The 18,790-nt window shown below is 41.8% G+C and overlaps 1 protein-coding gene across 4 annotated transcripts; it reads right to left on the reverse strand.

The window, feature by feature from the left end:
* Nucleotides 1–3,981: 3,981 nt before the first annotated feature.
* Nucleotides 3,982–17,629, reverse strand: LOC121568162 (arfaptin-2-like). Of its 4 annotated transcripts, XM_045220378.1 has the most exons (11): nucleotides 17,419–17,629; nucleotides 16,831–16,932; nucleotides 13,416–13,448; nucleotides 12,634–12,742; nucleotides 12,078–12,173; nucleotides 10,773–10,874; nucleotides 9,944–10,059; nucleotides 9,438–9,659; nucleotides 7,075–7,232; nucleotides 5,661–5,835; nucleotides 3,982–5,499 (listed from the first exon to the last, which is right to left on the reverse strand). In XM_045220378.1, the coding sequence occupies exons 2-11, from the start codon at nucleotides 16,921–16,923 to the stop codon at nucleotides 5,344–5,346; spliced, it is 1,260 nt and encodes a 419-aa protein (XP_045076313.1). In that variant the 5' UTR covers nucleotides 16,924–16,932; nucleotides 17,419–17,629; the 3' UTR covers nucleotides 3,982–5,343. The 4 variants fall into 4 exon arrangements, with proteins under 4 accessions (XP_045076313.1, XP_045076320.1, XP_045076324.1 ...); XM_045220385.1 differs by lacking the exon at nucleotides 13,416–13,448; XM_045220389.1 differs by lacking the exon at nucleotides 12,078–12,173.
* Nucleotides 17,630–18,790: the final 1,161 nt, after the last annotated feature.

Consider the following 18,790-nt stretch of genomic DNA (forward strand, 5'->3'; position numbering starts at 1 on the left):
GAGGTAACTCTGTGTCTTCCATTCCTGTGGCGGTCCTCATGAGAGCCAGTTTCATCATAGCGCTTGATGGTTGTTGCAACTGCACTTGAAGGAACTTTCAAAGTTCTAGACATTTTCCGTATTGACTGACCTTCATGTCTTAAAGTAATGGACTGTCATTTCTCTTTGCTTATTTGAGCTGTTCTTGACATAATATGGACTTGGTCTTTTACCAAATAGTGCTATCTTCTGTATACCCCCCTACAACTGATTGGCACAACACAACTGATTGGCTCAAACGCATTAAGAAGGAAAGAAATTCCACAAATAAACTTTTAAGAAGGCACACCCGTTAATTGAAATGCATTCCAGGTGATTACCTCATGAAGCTGGTTGAGATAATGCCAAGAGTGTGCAAAGCTGTCATCAAGGCAAGGGGTGGCTATTTGAATAATCTCAAATATAAAATATATTTTGATTTGTTTAACACTTTTTTGGTTACTACATGATTCCATATGTGTTATTTCATAGTTTTGATGTCTTCACTATTATTCTACAATGTAAAAAATAGTAAAAATATAGAAAAACCCTTGAATGAGTAGGTGTGTCCAAACTTTTGACTGGTAGTGTATATATATTTATTTAACAAATAGCCAGGGTCACACTCCAACACTCAGACATAATTTACAAACAAAGCATTTGTGTTTAGTGAGCCTGCCAGATCAGAGGCATTAGGGATGACCAGGGATGTTCTCTTGATGTGTGTGAATTGGACCATTTTCTGTCCTGCTTAGCATTCAAAATGTAACAAGTACTTTTGGGTTTCAGGGAAAATATATGCAGTAAAAAGTACATAATTTTCTTTAGGAATGTAGTGAAGTAAAAGTAAAAATTGTCAAAAATATAAATAGCAAAGTCAAGTACAGATACCCAAAAAAACGACTTAAGTAGTACTTTAAAGTATTTTTACTTAAGTACTTTACACCACTGCAAGTAGGCTATAATGGAGTTGAGTGAAGACCAGTGTGGGCAGACTGCACCTCCGACTACATCGAGTCACTGTTGTTAATGCTTTCCTTGTACCTATGTTTGTCCTGTGTAAATATACTTTTTTCTTTGGGTTCTGAAAACCGTAGTTTTTGATAAATGTATAATTTCATGTGACGTCTGTCAAACTAGTAATGTGTCTCGTAATCCACTGTTTTCCAATGGAGTAGGAAGTTCAAATAAAATAAAATTGTATTTGTCACATGCGCCGAGTACAACGGCGAAGACATTGAAATGGTCGCTTTCGAGCACTTCCCAACAATGCAGAGTTAAAAATATAATATAAATAGTAACACAAGAGGAATAAAATACACAATAATTAAGCTACTGAGTGTACAAAACATTAGGAACACCTGCTCTTTCCATGACATAAACTGACGAGGTGAATCCAGGTGAAAGCTATGATCCCTTATTGATGCCACCTGTTAAATCCACTTCAATCAGTGTAGATGAAGGGGAGGAGACAGGTTAAAGAAGGATTTTTAAGCCTTGAGATAAATGAGACATGGATTGTGTATGTGTGCCATTCAAAGGATGATGCAGCCCCGTCGATGTGGATGGGGGCGTGCTCTCCCCTCTTTCTACCATAGTCCACAATCAGCTCCTTGGTCTTACTGACGTTGAGGGAGAGGTTTCTGTCCTGGCACCACACTGCCAAGTCTCGGACCTTCTCCCTGTAGGCTGTCTCATCACCGTTGTTCAGCAAACTTGACGATGGTGTTAGAGAGTCGTGTGTGTCCACGCAGTCGTGGGTGAACAGGGAGTAGAGGGGACTAAGCACGGACCCCTGAGGGGCCCCTGTGTTAAGGGTCAGCATGGCGGAGGTGTTGTTGCCTACCCTCACCACCTAGGGCCGGCCCGTCAGGAAGTCCAGGATCCAGTTTCAGAGGGAGGTGTTCAGTCCCAGGGTCCCGAGCTTGGAGGGGACTATGGTGTTGAACACTGAGCTGTAGTCTATGAACAGCATTCTCACATAGTTATTTCCCATCTTGTCCAGGTGGGAGTTACGATTTAAAGCATGTACTACCACTTGATACTTTTATAAATATCCATTCTTTAACGCTTACTGTGTACCTGTGCTTGTCCTGGTTGTTATAGAGTTGTCAGTTGGATTTGGAATCAATCGTTTTTTTATCAAAAATGTCATTCTATGCGTCCTCTGCCGAAACAAATAAATATGGTGTGCAATGACAGGCTGCTCCTTCTCCGTTAACAAATAATGACTCCCTTGGCAGAGGTTGCATAAAATGCTACATTTATCAAAAACTACAGATTTCAGCACCCTTATAAAAGCTCGCATTTAGACAGGACAAACATAGATACAAGGAAAGCATTAAAGAATGGACATTTTTACAAGTATCGATTGACAGCGACTCGATGAAGTCGGAGGTGCAGTCATCCCACACTCATCGCCACTCAACTCCATTGAAACTCAGCTAATGCGATCTCCATACCTGGCCTAGAGTGTGTCATTGCCTGGAGCTGTGAAACTGGTAATGCAAATAGAAACATTTGTTTTTGTCCATAAAATCTACCCGAGCTGCTCAACCGGTCTTCACCGTATCCACCTAAGCATCATAGTGTTGCATTTTTTTACTACCTCCAAAGTTTCAAACCCTAGCAAAGCTTTGTATTCCTGCTAACAGACCCCAAACCACCACCACAAATTCCCATACAGTCATTCAACCTTCGATGTTGGATCCACCACTGCTCTTGAACCGTTTATGCTACAAACACCAAACCAACATTGATGTGCAGTCTGACTCAACTTAGATTGCTTCAACACAGCTTCTTGCTACCATTCATAGGCTATTTTATCAATGGTGGAACAACTGCCACAGAACTTTCAGAATGTTCAAAATAAATATTGAGAGCTTAAAAACACATTTTATGGCTTATGCAAAAAAATATTTTTTATGGCTTATGCTACATTACTCTATCGTCGCTGTCTAATGAAAATCTCAATTTTTGCAGATGAATTTTTTTGGTTTAAATTCTTGTTTGTTAGAACTTTGTTTTTATATGACATTTTCTGTATCATTAACTAAACACATTCAGCAGTTCAGGGCCTGACCACCACCTTTTGGGATATTACATTTCAGGTGCCCTAGACTTTTTAGATGAAACATTTAAACATCAGGACAGTGGAATTCATCACATCACTGATCACGGTGTTGACATGTATGACATGATTAAATAGCAATATTCTGTGATTAAACATGGCACACATCCCAAATTCCTGTAGGGAATAGGGCGCCATTCGGGATGAACGATTGAGTCCCTGTACCGTTTGCTAATCAGACCCCTCTATCCACTGTCAAACGGATAATACGTCCGAGAGTTAAATAACAAGATACAGCACGGTTCAAGCAGACAAAGAATGTCACATACTCCAAACTTCTGTTCTCTAAAGAAAACATTCCTGATCACATTGAGCATGAATATAATGAACAACTACGTATTTTTTGAGAAATGGACCATTATATATGTAGGATGGTGTGATCCTAGCTACTAAAAGTAATTTACATTTTGAATCTTGATTTTTCGTAAGAAAAATGGTCCGTTTTAATCAGACACAGATTTTTTTTGTTTTTATGTGTCAAATATTGCCTACTGTCCTCATCTACCTGGTGGAATAGATAGTGGATTTGTCCACAGACTGATGAAAGACATCCTATAACTTCACAAGCTGTTTAATAGACCAGACAATCAGCTCTCACTCTGACTTCACCAGATACAAATCAGCTGGATCTTAACCCTGGTAGCAGGGTTGCATCACAAACTGCCTATTCCCTATATAGTGCACTAGCAGGGTTGCGTCACAAACTGCCTATTCCCTATATAGTGCACTAGTCTAACAGTGTGCTACATAGGTAATACGGTGCCATTTGGGACACAGTGAAGGACAGTTGCCTGATTAACAGTCAAGATGTCAATCACAGATGGAAGTACCAGTCATTTTTCAGCCATGTTTTGGATTGTATTGCCATGTAATGTATGAACACAATATGGTACAGTACTTATACAGATGATGACTACAATATACTCAGTGGACAGCAGATGGACAGTGTTATTACTGTACAGCTTCTGTGGGGAAACATCAAGTCTGTATGGAAACATCAAACCATATACTATAAATCACCATCATTTCATATCCTGTACACCAGGTCCATATCCGTTTTAAAACGAGATAACATTGATGTAGAAATGGGAGAGGAAACAAAAGAAAAACATAAGAACATATACATCTGAATGGAATTAGTCGAGGTATTTCTATGAACATATGTTAACTCTGTGATTATTGGGATATTGGATATGTCATAAAGATATAATAACATAATAAACATGTGTAATAACACGTGTAATAACATTATCTGTAGGATTAATCAGAGGGAGATTATCTATTGTAAATGCAAAAGTCGTACTTCCTGTCTTCAAAATCATTGATAGCCAAAGGGGCAATCTGGGATCGGTACACATTTCTTGACTTTTAAATTCATGATATATAGCCATTGATTCTTGACTGCTTTGTTTTACAAATCCAGGATTGCCCCTTTAGCCCATAATTTATGTCATTAATAGTATACCACAAACTGTAGGTTTCTCCCTTTGCTCATTCATAAATCTACCTCTAATCTTCACCTGGTGCAAACAATGTAACTGGTCCAGATACATAGCCTATTCCTAATATCCTCTACACATGTAAAGAGTTTACTGACCTTTCAAATGATGACCTCTGGAATGCTTTACATAACGCTTTACAAAAGAGCGAAAATAGTTTGAAAATAATGATTACGTTTATGTGCAAAGTATAAGCTTAGAATAACTTCTCAAAGTATGATCAATTAAAAGTCACGCTACATAGCAACAATATAATGAGGCTCTGTTGTGAAATCAAATCAACATAAAATAAACATTCTATAAACAAATGAGCAACGTATTGGCCAAACTAAATGAAACTAGATAAGCGTTCTTTTCCCCTTAGTATCATCATCACTAGTCTCTACTTGTCCCATCTCTGGTTTTTATATACAGTTCGTGTAGATTTCATATATCTGTTCATCCGTCTATCAATCCATTCCTCTGGTTTCTTCCAACCCCAGTGTGTCTCTCCGTCTGTGTGTCCCATATATACCAGAGACCTGACTGAGACCTGGTGCTGTATGTATCAAGCATCTCAGAGTAAGAGTGCTGATCTAGGATCTGTCCATATAATCTTATTCATTATGATCTAAAAGGCTAAACTGATCCTAGATCATCACTCGTACTCTGAGATGCTTGATACATACGGGCCCAGAGGACTGGGAGCTGATCACTCTAGCTCTCCTCCAGCCAGGAGGGCTTGTCTGACCCTGGGGGCTTTAACTTGACGTTGAACTGTCTCAGTGTCTGTTCCAACTGCTGCTGGTTCCCAGCGAAGTAGGCTGAGATAGCATTATGGAAGAGGAGCAGCTGCTTGTGCATCACCTTCACCTACACACACACACACACAGAGAGAGAGAGAGAGCGACACAGAGAGAGAGAGACACAGAGAGAGAGAGACACAGAGAGAGAGATGTAGCATTATTGTAAAGTAACTAACCACCTAACTAACCAATGAACTAACAAACTAACCAAATAACTAACAAGCCCACCTTGTTCTCCTCCAGGAACTTGAGTTTGATGGTGACGTCTGAGCGCAGTCGTTCGTACTTGTCTCTCTGCACCTGGTACTGCTGCTGGGACACCTCTATACGCACCATGGTGGCAGCATCACGAGGACCCAGACTCAACTCCTCCAGGTCGGCCCTGTACGCATCAAACTCTAGCCTGGGAGAGGGGAGGAGAGGCAGAGTAAAACTAGGCTTGGGCGGTATCCAGATTTTCATACCATTCGTTCTTCTGCCATCCCGGGATTTACGGTATTACCGGCATAGCACACAAGGCGGCGCAAAAAAAGCCCATTGGGCGTCTAGTACCAGAATGCTAACAGAATTAGCACACTTAATAGAGAAGTCACATAGACACTGTTAGCTAAATGCTAACGAGCGAAAACGAACATAAACCAATTGCAAAGACAGGCAAATCCAGCTCATAAAGTTATACAAGCATAGCTAGTAGCTACCAAATGTCATTTCCGGTGAGTGTGGACATTTCCAAGCGAAAGTGAATGAGAGAAACTGTGCAAATGAACAAAGTTGTGATGCATGCTTTTCTCAAGGAAGAGCAGCATGTGTACACGGAGCAGAGGGGAGGAGAATGAGGAGGTATAAACCGCTAATAGGAAGCACAGGGAACAAATGACAGCTGTACAGATAACTCATCCAGAGCTCTTTGACTTCTCAAACATGGCAGAAAGCCGTTATAAGATATCTGATGGCAAACATTTAGTAGTGAATTGCATACAAGTGTAACTTCTTCACCTCATGTGCGCTGCACAACAGAGACTCGCCGATAGATATAGAACGCTGTCTCCCGTTGTGCTATTTACAAACAAACACGTGACTAGCTTAACTGTTCTGGGGAACTACAGTAAGCTTCATAATGTAAAATAATTTGACAGGTGAAATGAAGAACACAATCTGCTTTATCTCCTAAAGTACTGCACAAGTTGACTGCAGGTATTAACTTAAAAAGTAGCTAGAAATATTCAGATTTATTGATAATCTTCAAATAAATAGTTTTGAGAGTATTGAAAAACCATCCTGTGGCTTTTTCCAAATACCCCGGTATACGGTATATACGGTATACCACCCAAGCCTATAAAACACCCACATAACACCCTATAACAACGTATAACCATCAAACATGGTACACATCAAACTCCAGCCTGACACACAAAACTATGATGTCATGTAGACAAACATACTCTATATAATGTCTCTGGCAATCATAGATATAGAGCCACATTTTTGTGGCGTAAAGGAGCACAGATCTGTGTAAAAAAAGACTGTAAACCTCATTATAATTTGGCAGTATGATCATTTGAAACTTTTGCGTTATAAGGAGGCAACTACTACAGTATCTCCAGGCCCTGCACCTTTCTAACCCTCCCATCTTTATTATTACCTTGCAGCCTCGTACAGTTTGATTGTCATCAGTGTGTCCTCCATGGTCTTGTTGACCAGTGTATTGATGCTGGACACAAAGAAGTTGATGGCTCCAAGCAGAGCCTCCCCGTTCCTACACAACAACTTCTGGGTCTCTGCATTGTAGCCAAACTCATCCTGTGGACACAAACACTTGCGTTTACATGTATTTATTTTTATTTACATTTACATTTATATTTTAGTCATTTAGCAGACTCTCTTATACAGAGCGACTTACAGTTAGTGAATACATATTTTTTTTATACTGGCCCTCCGTGGGAATCGAACCCACAACCCTGGCGTTGCAAACGCCATGCTCTATCAACTGAGCTACAGTGGGGAAAAAAGTATTTAGTCAGCCACCAATTGTGCAAGTTCTCCCACTTAAAAAGATGAGAGAGGCCTGTAATTTTCATCATAGGTACACGTCAACTATGACAGACAAAATGAGAAATAAAATTCAATTTATTTGCAAATTATGGTGGAAAATAAGTATTTGGTCAATAACAAAAGTTTCTCAATACTTTGTTATATACCCTTTGTTGGCAATGACACAGGTCAAACGTTTTCTGTAAGTCTTCACAAGGTTTTCACACACTGTTGCTGGTATTTTGGCTCATTCCTCCATGCAGATCTCCTCTAGAGCAGTGATGTTTTGGGGCTGTCGCTGGGCAACACGGACTTTCAACTCCCTCCAAAGATTTTCTATGGGGTTGAGATCTGGAGACTGGCTAGGCCACTCCAGGACCTTGAAATGCTTCTTACAAAGCCACTCCTTCGTTGCCCGGGCGGTGTGTTTGGGATCATTCTCATGCTGAAAGTCCCAGCCACGTTTCATCTTCAATGCCCTTGCTGATGGAAGGAGGTTTTCACTCCAAATCTCACGATACATGGCCCCATTCATTCTTTCCTTTACACGGATCAGTCGTCCTGGTCCCTTTGCAGAAAAACAGCCCCAAAGCATGATGTTTCCACCCCCATGCTTCACAGTAGGTATGGTGCAACTCAGCATTCTTTGTCCTCCAAACACGACGAGTTGAGTGTTTACCTAAAAGTTCTATTTTGGTTTCATCTGACCATATGACATTCTCCCAATCCTCTTCTGGATCATCCAAATGCACTCTAGCAAACTTCAGACAGGCCTGGACATGTACTGGCTTAAGCAGGGGGACACGTCTTTCACTGCAGGATTTGAGTCCCTGGCGGCGTAGTGTGTTACTGATGGTAGGCTTTGTTACTTTGGTCCCAGCTCTCTGCAGGTCATTCACTAGGTCCCCCCGTGTGGTTCTGGGATTTTTGCTCACCATTCTTGTGATCATTTTGACCCCACGGGGTGAGAACTTGCGTGGAGCCCCAGATCGAGGGAGATTATCAGTGGTCTTGTATGTCTTCCATTTCCTAATAATTGCTCCCACAGTTGATTTCTTCAAACCAAGCTACTTACCTATTGCAGATTCAGTCTTCCCAGCCTGGTGCAGGTCTACAATTTTGTTTCTGGTGTCCTTTGACAGCTCTTTGGTCTTGGTCATAGTGGAGTTTGGAGTGTGACTGTTTGAGGTTGTGGACAGGTGTCTTTATACTGATAACAAGTTCAAACAGGTGCCATTAATACAGGTAACGAGTGGAGGACAGAGGAGCCTCTTAAAGAAGAAGTTACAGGTCTGTGAGAGCCAGAAATCTTGCTTGTTTGTAGGTGACCAAATACTTATTTTCCACCATCATTTGCAAATAAATTCATTAAAAATCCTACTATGTGATTTTCTGGATTTTTTTTCCTCAATTTGTCTGTCATAGTTGACGTGTACCTATGATGAAAACTACAGGCCTCTCTCATCTTTTTAAGTGGGAGAACTTGCACAATTGGTGGCTGACTAAATACTTTTTTTCCCCACTGTACATCCCTGCCGGCCATTCCCTCCCCTACCCTGGACGACGCTGGGCCAATTGTGTGCCGCCCATGAGACTCCCGGTCGCGGCCGGCTCCGACAGAGCCTGGATTCGAACCAGGATCTCTAGTGGCACAGTTAGCACTGCGATGCAGTGCCTTAGACCACTGCGCCACTCAGGAGACATATTTAACTAGGCAAGTCAGTTAAGAACAAATTCTTATTTACAATGACGCCCTACCCCATACTGACTTTTCCTCTACATTAGGTATTTATGGATTGATTACAATTCAGGAAGGTAGCCTGGATTCCAACCCAAAATTACATCCTGGATTTTCAGACAGTGTGCCAATTTCAGACAGCGTGCCATCTGCAGCTGATTTCTATCTGGGCTGAGGTCTACGGGTTAAGGTTAGGGGTCAGGTGTTAAAATTCAGGGGTTAGAAGTCTTTCTTACCCGTAGTTCAGGTGATTTCTGGCTGAGGTCCGCGAAGGTGTCTCCCAGGGACTGCTGGGTCTGGACCATGTTGTAGAAGTGGCTGGTCAGGGCGCTGGTCAGTCTCAGGACAGACTCGTACTTCCTCTTGGTGTCCCTGAGCACATCTATCTGGGCCTCCAGCTCCAGGTCCACCGTCCGAGAACCACGGCCGAACCTCTCCGAGAACATCTGCTTGGTACACTGGGGTAGAGATGGAGAGACGTGATTAGGATAAAGGAGAGAACAGAAGAGGAGACGAGAATATATGCTTGACACACTGGGATAAAGACGATATGGAGAGATGTGTTCAGAATAGAACCGAATAGAATAGTTACTCGTTTTCCAAGGAGGAAATTATTCCCAGTCTTGTATGAAGACAAATGATCATACCAGTGCAGTCGCAATCACACCCATAGAACACAGTGAAGATTCTGTGAAGTATGGCTTCAACAAATGTTCCCCAGGAGACAGGTTCTGTTCTGTACCTTGTAGGTGTTGATACCCCACTTCTTAACGCTGTCTAGTTTCTCCACAGCCACACCCCGGTTAGCCTCCTCCGCTGACATGTTCTGGTTGCTGTTACTGTGGTGCATCCCCAACCCTGACACAAAGGATAATAAATAACATGCTCACTCTCAGAGGATTCCTTAAGGTGGTTGGTTGCTGAGACCTATAGTAAAGAAGATGGACTGTCCATCTCATTTACTATGAACGCTGTCACAAAACCAGCTTCAGTCAGTAGCGCTACGATACACAGATTACACACAGTGGTAGATCAGTGCTTAGTTGGGCACTCTCCTCATCACTACTCCTCAAAGCAAACACCTGAAATATTCCTTTCATGTACCAAGTATGTCTTTGAGACAAATAGTATGACAGTGATTGATTGATCAGTTGAGAGGACTGAATGAAATGAATGAGTGAACAGAGTGAAGTGGAGTAAAGGAGGGTGGTGCTGTATGGGTCCAATGTAAAGAAAGACTGTAAACCTCATCATTTGGCAGTATGATCATTTCAAACTGTTGCGTTATAAGGAGGCAACTACTACAGTATCTCCAGGCCAGTGAATGAGTGAACAGAGTGAAGTGGAGTAAAGGAGGGTGGTGCTGTATGGGTCCAGTGTAGGGCTGCAACGTTCCAGTATCATTCCCAGGTCAAATGTCCACGTTTTCCAGAAACCCTGGTTTCAGAATTCTGGATTTACCGCTTATAGTAATTCTGGAATTACCTTCCAATTCCGGAAATCTTCCGACCAGGATTTCTAGAAAACCTGGGAATTTTGGGAAACCTGGAATTTTGCATCTCCAGTGGTACCTGTGAATGGCTGGTCGGTCTGGTTTTGGTTGGCTATCATGCTGGCTGCTGACTGGCTGGAGACCAGACCTACACCCTGTCCCCTGGACTTCATTCGCAGGTCTGGAATGGACATGGGGGGAGGATGGGCAGAGGAGATGTGAGGATATGTGATCAATGACATTGGAGAAAATAGATGAAGGTGGTGAACGTGTTACAGGGGTGAGAGGATGGTGATAGTGAGTCATGCAGGTTTTCCATGTCGAAAAACAACAGAATGAAAACGCAACATAAGTAATATATGAAATGATGCACATGTCATGTGGTGAGTTAATGAACCTCAACATTCCATTAGTTAACTGCTTCATGGCACATTTGCATACATAGGATGCGTCCAAAATGGCACCATATTGCCTATGGGGGAGCCATAAGGCTCTGGTGAAAAGTAGTGCACTATGTGGTGAATAGGGTGCCATTTGGGATGAAGTTGTCATCATTAGAAACATTCACACAAACATAACACAGTAAATCAAACAGCTCTGCAATGAAGTCAGTCAGGTTAGTAAACATAGCTAGTTTTTTTGTTAACATCCGACAGTACAGCAGCATTCCCTTCTTTCCCATGACATCTGTAGAGGTACACAGTGTTGTTGAAAAGAGGGACTTCAACTGTGTCTGGGGTTAAACAGCAACCCAAGCTACAGGCAAGGCTCATTCTCCCACAGAATTAAAGAGTAACTAATGAATACACCATTGAAAGTGTAAACAGGTGAAGAAAATAAAAGAGGGGGAAAACTGTTAAAGGTAGACTCAGCAATATGATGTAGATGCAGAGAGTAAACAGCAGAGTGGGTTAATTTCCACAACAACTAAGAGTGTTGAAGCGCGAGGCTCAACTTCTCAGGTGTTTTGGTTCCCAGGCTACCACACTGTGAACAGAGTGAAACGAACCTGTGCACATGCGCAGATAGTGTGTGAGACTGTTTTTTTTACCAAAGAAAACAAGTGATAGACAACAATACAGATAAAACAAATAATTTGTGGTGTGGTTGGAAGCCCAGTGGCTTATATGAAAACCAAACCACCAAAAAACAATATCCAATACATAAGTACAAAAATAAAAAGGTTTGTTAAAACAGAACAAAACCTACTAACTATAAATGTATAAATGAATTGATCAGTAATCACTGTGTGAGAGCATAGTCTTGCATCTCGCTCATCTCAATATCTGCGGTGCTGTTTGTGGCAACATAATTTTCGCTGAGTCTACCTTTAAAGAGGGAAGTATACAGTTTTGTGGAAGGTGGCTGAGAGGTGCAAAGCCACCTGTGGGCTGAGGTTCGGCTCCAGGCACAAGGGCACAGTTAGGGGCAGGGGGGCGTCTCCTGTCCACATACTGAGGGTTGAAGCGGATAGCAGGGCCTGGAGGACAGGGTTGGTTAAGATAGTCAGTAAGAGAGAGTAGGAAGTAGATCTCAAAATCAAAATAGCCAATACAGTAGAGAGACTGTTTGTTACTCAGAGACTCCTGAAAGAACAGAAAGAAGGTTAGGTCAAAATAAAGAGTAACTGATGCAGAACAGCATGCCTCTGGCAAGGTCCTGAAAGAAAAACAAAATTAATTGAATTCCATCAGGACAAATGACATTGGGGCAGTTGAAAATGTAGTCTTCACCACTCTTAATGCTAACAAACCAAGCTAGCAGCACAGACCTTGCTAAAGGGACTAGGCTATTCATTGATTCAATAAGTCCTAAGTGGACATAATTAAGCGGACATTCCAATAATGCACTGCAGTGACAGCAGTAGGGAGCACTAGAGAGAGCTGTCTGTACCTTTAATGGAGCTAGTGAACTAGTGAGAGCAGTAGAGCTGTGTGTACCTTTGATGGAGGAGGTGGGTATGATGCCCCCTGCAGGACCTCCGTAGCCTCCAGAGACGATGCTGGTCTCATTCAGGTTGGGACCAGACACCATCACCTGCTGCAGGTCCTAAGGTGAAGCCACAACACATCAATGGAATAGATATAGCCTAACTCTAAATCAGTCCCTCACCGATTTCGCAGAGATTATTTGTGGCCAAAAACGCTTGATTTTGCCGTGCCAATTCTGACATTTTGCATGGCAACATGCAATGATTTTGTCCAATTTGTTGCGCAAATGCATTTGGCGAGGAAAACATTTGTTGTTGTGTGGCTTGATTGAACCATATTATGTGGTAAATACGCAGTAATTGGTTGAAATTGCGAGCCCTCTTTTTGTACTGCGGTGATGGGTCAGTTTTATACGATAATATTTCGATGATTTTACTGTTTAATGCAGAAATAGTGCAGTGATTGATCAACTTTGCAAGCCCTGCATAATATGCGGGAATTTATGATTTCGCAACAAAATAAGGCTCAATCCTGGACGGACTAATGCGTAATGGTCCTGTAGAGTCTATTGTCAACCTGACGAAGACCTTCCATATAGGCCTAATCTTTGTTGTACACAGACACTCACACACATGAAAATGGTTCAGTAGATTAGGTGAAAAACAATTGATAAAGGTTTATTGTGGTTAGTCAGAAAGTCTTCTATGTTAACATGTACACTACATCTAAATCTAGAGTTCTCCTACCACGACGTGACACACTCTCTCATCCCTTCTACTGTATATCCCTACCTTCTCATCTAAGGTCCACTGACTCTTTGCAGCCTGCACAGAAGTGAGACATAATACAGTACAATAAAATACACAAACAAATAGTTGATGTAATGAGAGGTCACCACACACAGTATACATATACAGTTGAAGTCGGAAGTTTCCATACACCTTAGCCAAATACATTTAAACTCAGTTTTTCACAATTCCTGACTTTTAATCCTAGTAAAAATTCCCTGTCTTAGGTCAGTTAGGATCACCACTTTATTTTAAGAATGTGAAATGTCAGAATAATTGTAGAGAGAATGATTTATTTCAGCTTTTATTTCTTTCATCACATTCCCAGTGGGTCAGAAGTTTACATACACTCAATTAGTATTTGGTAGCATTGCCTTTAAATTGTTTAACTTGGGTCAAACAATTCGGGTAGCTTTCCACAAGCTTCCCACAATAAGTTGGGTGAATTTTGACCCATTCCTCCTGACAGAGCTGGTGTAACTGAGTCAGGTTTGTAGGCCTCCTTGCTCGCACACGCTTTTTCAGTTCTGGCCACCAACTTTCAACAGGATTGAGGTCAGGGCTTTGTGATGGCCACTCCAATACATTGACTTTGTTGTCCTTAAGCCATTTTGCCACAACTTTGGAAGTATGCTTGGGGTCATTGTCCATTTGGAAGACCCATTTGCGACCAAGCTTTAACTTCCTGACTGATGTCTTGAGATGTTGCTTCAATATACAGTGGGGGAAAAAAGTATTTAGTCAGCCACCAATTGTGCAAGTTCTCCCACTTAAAAAGATGAGAGAGGCCTGTAATTTTCATCATAGGTACACGTCAACTATGACAGACAAAATGAGGGAAAAAAATCCAGAAAATCACATTGTAGGATTTTTAATGAATTTATTTGCAAATTATGGTGGAAAATAAGTATTTGGTCAATAACAAAAGTTTCTCAATACTTTGTTATATACCCTTTGTTGGCAATGACACAGGTCAAACGTTTTCTGTAAGTCTTCACAAGGTTTTCACACACTGTTGCTGGTATTTTGGCCCATTCCTCCATGCAGATCTCCTCTAGAGCAGTGATGTTTTGGGACAGACTTTCAACTCCCTCCAAAGATTTTCTATGGGGTTGAGATCTGGAGACTGGCTAGGCCACTCCAGGACCTTGAAATGCTTCTTACGAAGCCACTCCTTCGTTGCCCGGGCGGTGTGTTTGGGATCATTGTCATGCTGAAAGACCCAGCCACGTTTCATCTTCAATGCCCTTGCTGATGGAAGGAGGTTTTCACTCAAAATCTCACGATACATGGCCCCATTCATTCTTTCCTTTACACGGATCAGTCGTCCTGGTCCCTTTGCAGAAAAACAGCCCCAAAGCATGATGTTTCCACCCCCATGCTTCACAGTAGGTATGGTGTTATTTGGATGCAACTCAGCATTCTTTGTCCTCCAAACACGACGAGTTGAGTTTTTACCAAAAAGTTCTATTTTGGTTTCATCTGACCATATGACATTCTCCCAATCCTCTTCTGGATCATCCAAATGCACTCTAGCAAACTTCGGACGGGCCTGGACATGTACTAGCTTAAGCAGGGGGACACGTCTGGCACTGCAGGATTTGAGTCCCTGGCGGCGTAGTGTGTTACTGATGGTAGGCTTTGTTACTTTGGTCCCAGCTCTCTGCAGGTCATTCACTAGGTCCCCCCGTGTGGTTCTGGGATTTTTGCTCACCGTTCTTGTGATCATTTTGACCCCACGGGGTGAGATCTTGCGTGGAGCCCCAGATCGAGGGAGATTATCAGTGGTCTTGTATGTCTTCCATTTCCTAATAATTGCTCCCACAGTTGATTTCTTCAAACCAAGCTGCTTACCTATTGCAGATTCAGTCTTCCCAGCCTGGTGCAGGTCTACAATTTTGTTTCTGGTGTCCTTTGACAGCTCTTTGGTCTTGGCCATAGTGGAGTTTGAAGTGTGACTGTTTGAGGTTGCTGACAGGTGTCTTTTATACTGATAACAAGTTCAAACAGGTGCCATTAATACAGGTAACGAGTGGAGGACAGAGGAGCCTCTTAAAGAAGAAGTTACAGGTCTGTGAGAGCCAGAAATCTTGCTTGTTTGTAGGTGACCAAATACTTATTTTCCACCATAATTTGCAAATAAATTCATAAAAAATCCTAAAATGTGATTTTCTGGATTTTCTTTTCTCAATTTGTCTGTCATAGTTGACGTGTACCTATGATGAAAATTACAGGCCTCTCTCATCTTTTTAAGTGGGAGAACTTGCACAATTGGTGGCTGACTAAATACTTTTTTCCCCCACTGTATCCACATAATTTTCTTCCTCATGATGCCATCTATTTTGTGAAGTGCACCAGTCCCTCCTGCAGCAAAGCACCCCCACAGCATGATGCTGCCACCCCCGTGCTGCACGGTTGGGATGGTGTTCTTCGGCTTGCAAGCAACCCCCTTTTTCCTCCAAACATAACGATGGTCTTCATGGCCAAACAGTTTTATTTTTGTTGCATCAGACCAGAGGACATTTCTCCAAAAAGTACGATCTTTGTCCCCATGTGCAGTTGCAAACCGTAGTCTGTCTTTTTTATGGCGGTTTTGGAGCAGTGGCTTCTTCCTTGCTGAGCGGCCTTTCAGGTTATGTCAATATAGGACTCATTTTACTGTGGATATAGATACTTTTGTACCTGTTTGCTCCAGCATCTTCACAAGGTCCTTTGCTGTTGTTCTGGGATTGATTTGCACTTTTCACACCAAAGTACGTTCATCTCTAGGAGACAGAACGCGTCTCCTTCCTGAGCGGTATGAAGGCTGCGTGGTCCCATGGTGTTTATACTTGCGTACTATTGTTTGTACAGATGAACGTGGTACCTTCAGGCATTTGGAAATTGCTCCAAGGATGAACCAGACTTGTGGAGGTCTACAATTTTTTTTTCTGAGGTCTTGGCTGATTTCTTTTGATTTTCCCATGATGTCAAGCAAAGCGGCACTGAGTTTGAAGGTAGGCCTTGAAATACATCCACAGGTACACCTCCATTTGACTCAAATGATGTCAATTAGCCTATCAGAAGCTTCCAAGCTGAATTTTCCAAGCTGTTTAAAGGCACTGTCAACTTAGTGTATGTAAACTTCTGACCCACTGGAATTGTGATACAGTGAATTATAAGTGAAATAATCTGTCTGTAAGCAATTGTTGGAAAATGTACTTGTGTCATGCACAAAGAAGATGTCCTAACCGACTTGCCAAAACTTTAGTTTGTTAACAAGACTTCAACTGTGAATACTGTACGCAGTGACTGTATCCCAAATGGCACCATATTCCCATAGTGCCCTACTTTTGACCAGAGCCCTATGGGCCCTGGTCAAAAGAAGTGCATTATATAGAGAATATGGTGCCATTTGGGACACAATCAAATGACCCACCTGCTCCAAACTGTCATCCTCGGCCAGGGTCTCTCCATTGCTGTTGATAGGAATCTCCATGGTAGCCGCCTTGCCCATAAAACTGTCTGCCATGGTGGTAGTCTGCAGGAGAGAGAGCGTTGGGTGAGAGACAGAGATGGAGGATGGAGAGAGAGAGGAGGGGGGGGAGAACGATCATCACATACACTGAGCTTTTCACATTAATGATAGGAATGGTTTCAACGTAAATATGGGTAGAATATGCCTAATTCAGCATAATATCCAGCATAGCCAGCTGTGATATGTAAAAATGCAGTGTCCACATTCCTTAGCTAGATGGCTGAGCTGTCCACCAGTAACGTTTCAGAGCTGAATGAAGCGATAACCTGCTCTCTCAACAAGCCATCATATTTCACAATACAACACATTACAAAAGCCATAGCTAGCTATTCGTGATCATTATTCGTGTTGTATCTAGTTATCTTGCTAGCAACACGACACCTAGCTAGCTAGCTCCAAACCTAGCCAGCTGGCTAAACTGGTGGTGCTGCAGAAAATGATGATGATCTCAGTTAGCGTGATCTGCTAACGTTAGCTAGCTAACGTTACCTGACGTGTGGGTGCAGTAGTCCAGTCTCCCAAAATGTCAAATGTTGCTGCTTATTCTGCACGATATTTCATAAAATATTACTATTATGAACGGATTAACACCGTTGCAATGTTTATTTTTCGTCTGTTGATGAACGCATGACTGTAGTCGTGATTCCGTTAGCATCCCCGGGTAGAACCGAGCACAGTATGCAGATATAATCCCTGAAGCAGTCCCTCCCTCCCTCATCTGGCCCTATACGTAACGTTACGTGAAGTCGCCACGTCGAACAGCTGACGACATGAACCTCCTCCTCCCCTCCACCGTTTAGTGATATGGATTGTTTGGTTTGTGTGGAAAAACAAACATCACCACCTTAAAAATGAAGTTCACTCTGCAACTATGGCAGAAGGAGGTTTTGAGCACAGGAGGTTGGTGGCACCTTAATTGGGGAGGACGGGCTCGTGGTAATGTCTGGAGAGGAATCAGTGGAATGGTATCAAACACATGGTTTCTATGTGTTTGATGCCATTCCATTTGCCCAGTTCCAGTCATTATTATGAGCCATCCTCCCTTCAGCAGCCTCCACTGGTTTTGAGTTATTGGATTTTGTGGATATAAATAGTACCTTTAAGATTAAGTATTTGAAAAAATGCATAGAATCTCCAGAATCTTTATGGTTCTTTATTTTTTAAGAAAATTGGGGGTTTACTATTTTTGTTTTGTATTTACAACATAACTAAACTGCCACTTAAATTGTCAAAATGTTATCACCAAGCCCTTGGCATGGAAATTATGTTTTGTGCATTACTTTTTGCCTCATAAAGCTATTCTGTGGAATAATGGTAATATCACTATTAAAAACAACATTGGATAGAGAACAATATCATCTTTGTAGGTGGCATGTTTGATAGTGGTGGCCAAATGTTAAGTTATGAGGTATTTTTAAGAGTCAAAGCCTTTCCTGTTACACACAAAGACTATCACTCTGTGATTAATGCTATTCCCGCGGGTATTTCCCAGCTAATGAAAAGTCATCTGTGTTTTCAAGATACACTTAGAATAGAACCTAGTCTATTTATGATATTTTTGATATTGATATCAAAAGTCTCAAGTGTACAAATAAACACATAAGATGATATGTTTAATAGTGAAAGAAAGATCACACCAAGAGGGAAATCCTTTTGGAATCCACAACTATCAATGGAGAAAGCCTTGGCTCTGTCCCTTTAAATGTTGTATTTCTAATAAGATAAGAGAGGTGCTCCTAAAGATTTTTTCCCAATATGTACCCCTCCAACACAATGGTGTCAAGGTTTACAGACATTGACGACAAGTGTACCTTCTGCAATGATGGACCTGGAACGATGACACATTTGTTTTACAGTTGTT

Source organism: Coregonus clupeaformis, chromosome 6 (genome assembly GCF_020615455.1).
Source record: "Coregonus clupeaformis isolate EN_2021a chromosome 6, ASM2061545v1, whole genome shotgun sequence".
Lineage (NCBI taxonomy): Eukaryota > Metazoa > Chordata > Actinopteri > Salmoniformes > Salmonidae > Coregonus > Coregonus clupeaformis.

Bases quoted from the DNA above. Each gene is read 5' to 3' on its own strand.
- LOC121568162 (XM_045220378.1), bottom strand. From the start codon at position 16,923: ATGGCAGACAGTTTTATGGGCAAGGCGGCTACCATGGAGATTCCTATC. The intron at 13,449-16,830 runs GTGGGTCATTTG...ACTTCTGTGCAG, and splicing joins AGGATGACAGTTTGGAGCAG to GCTGCAAAGAGTCAGTGGAC. The intron at 10,875-12,077 runs GTGGCTTTGCAC...TGTCCATTCCAG, and splicing joins AGCCGAACCTCAGCCCACAG to ACCTGCGAATGAAGTCCAGG.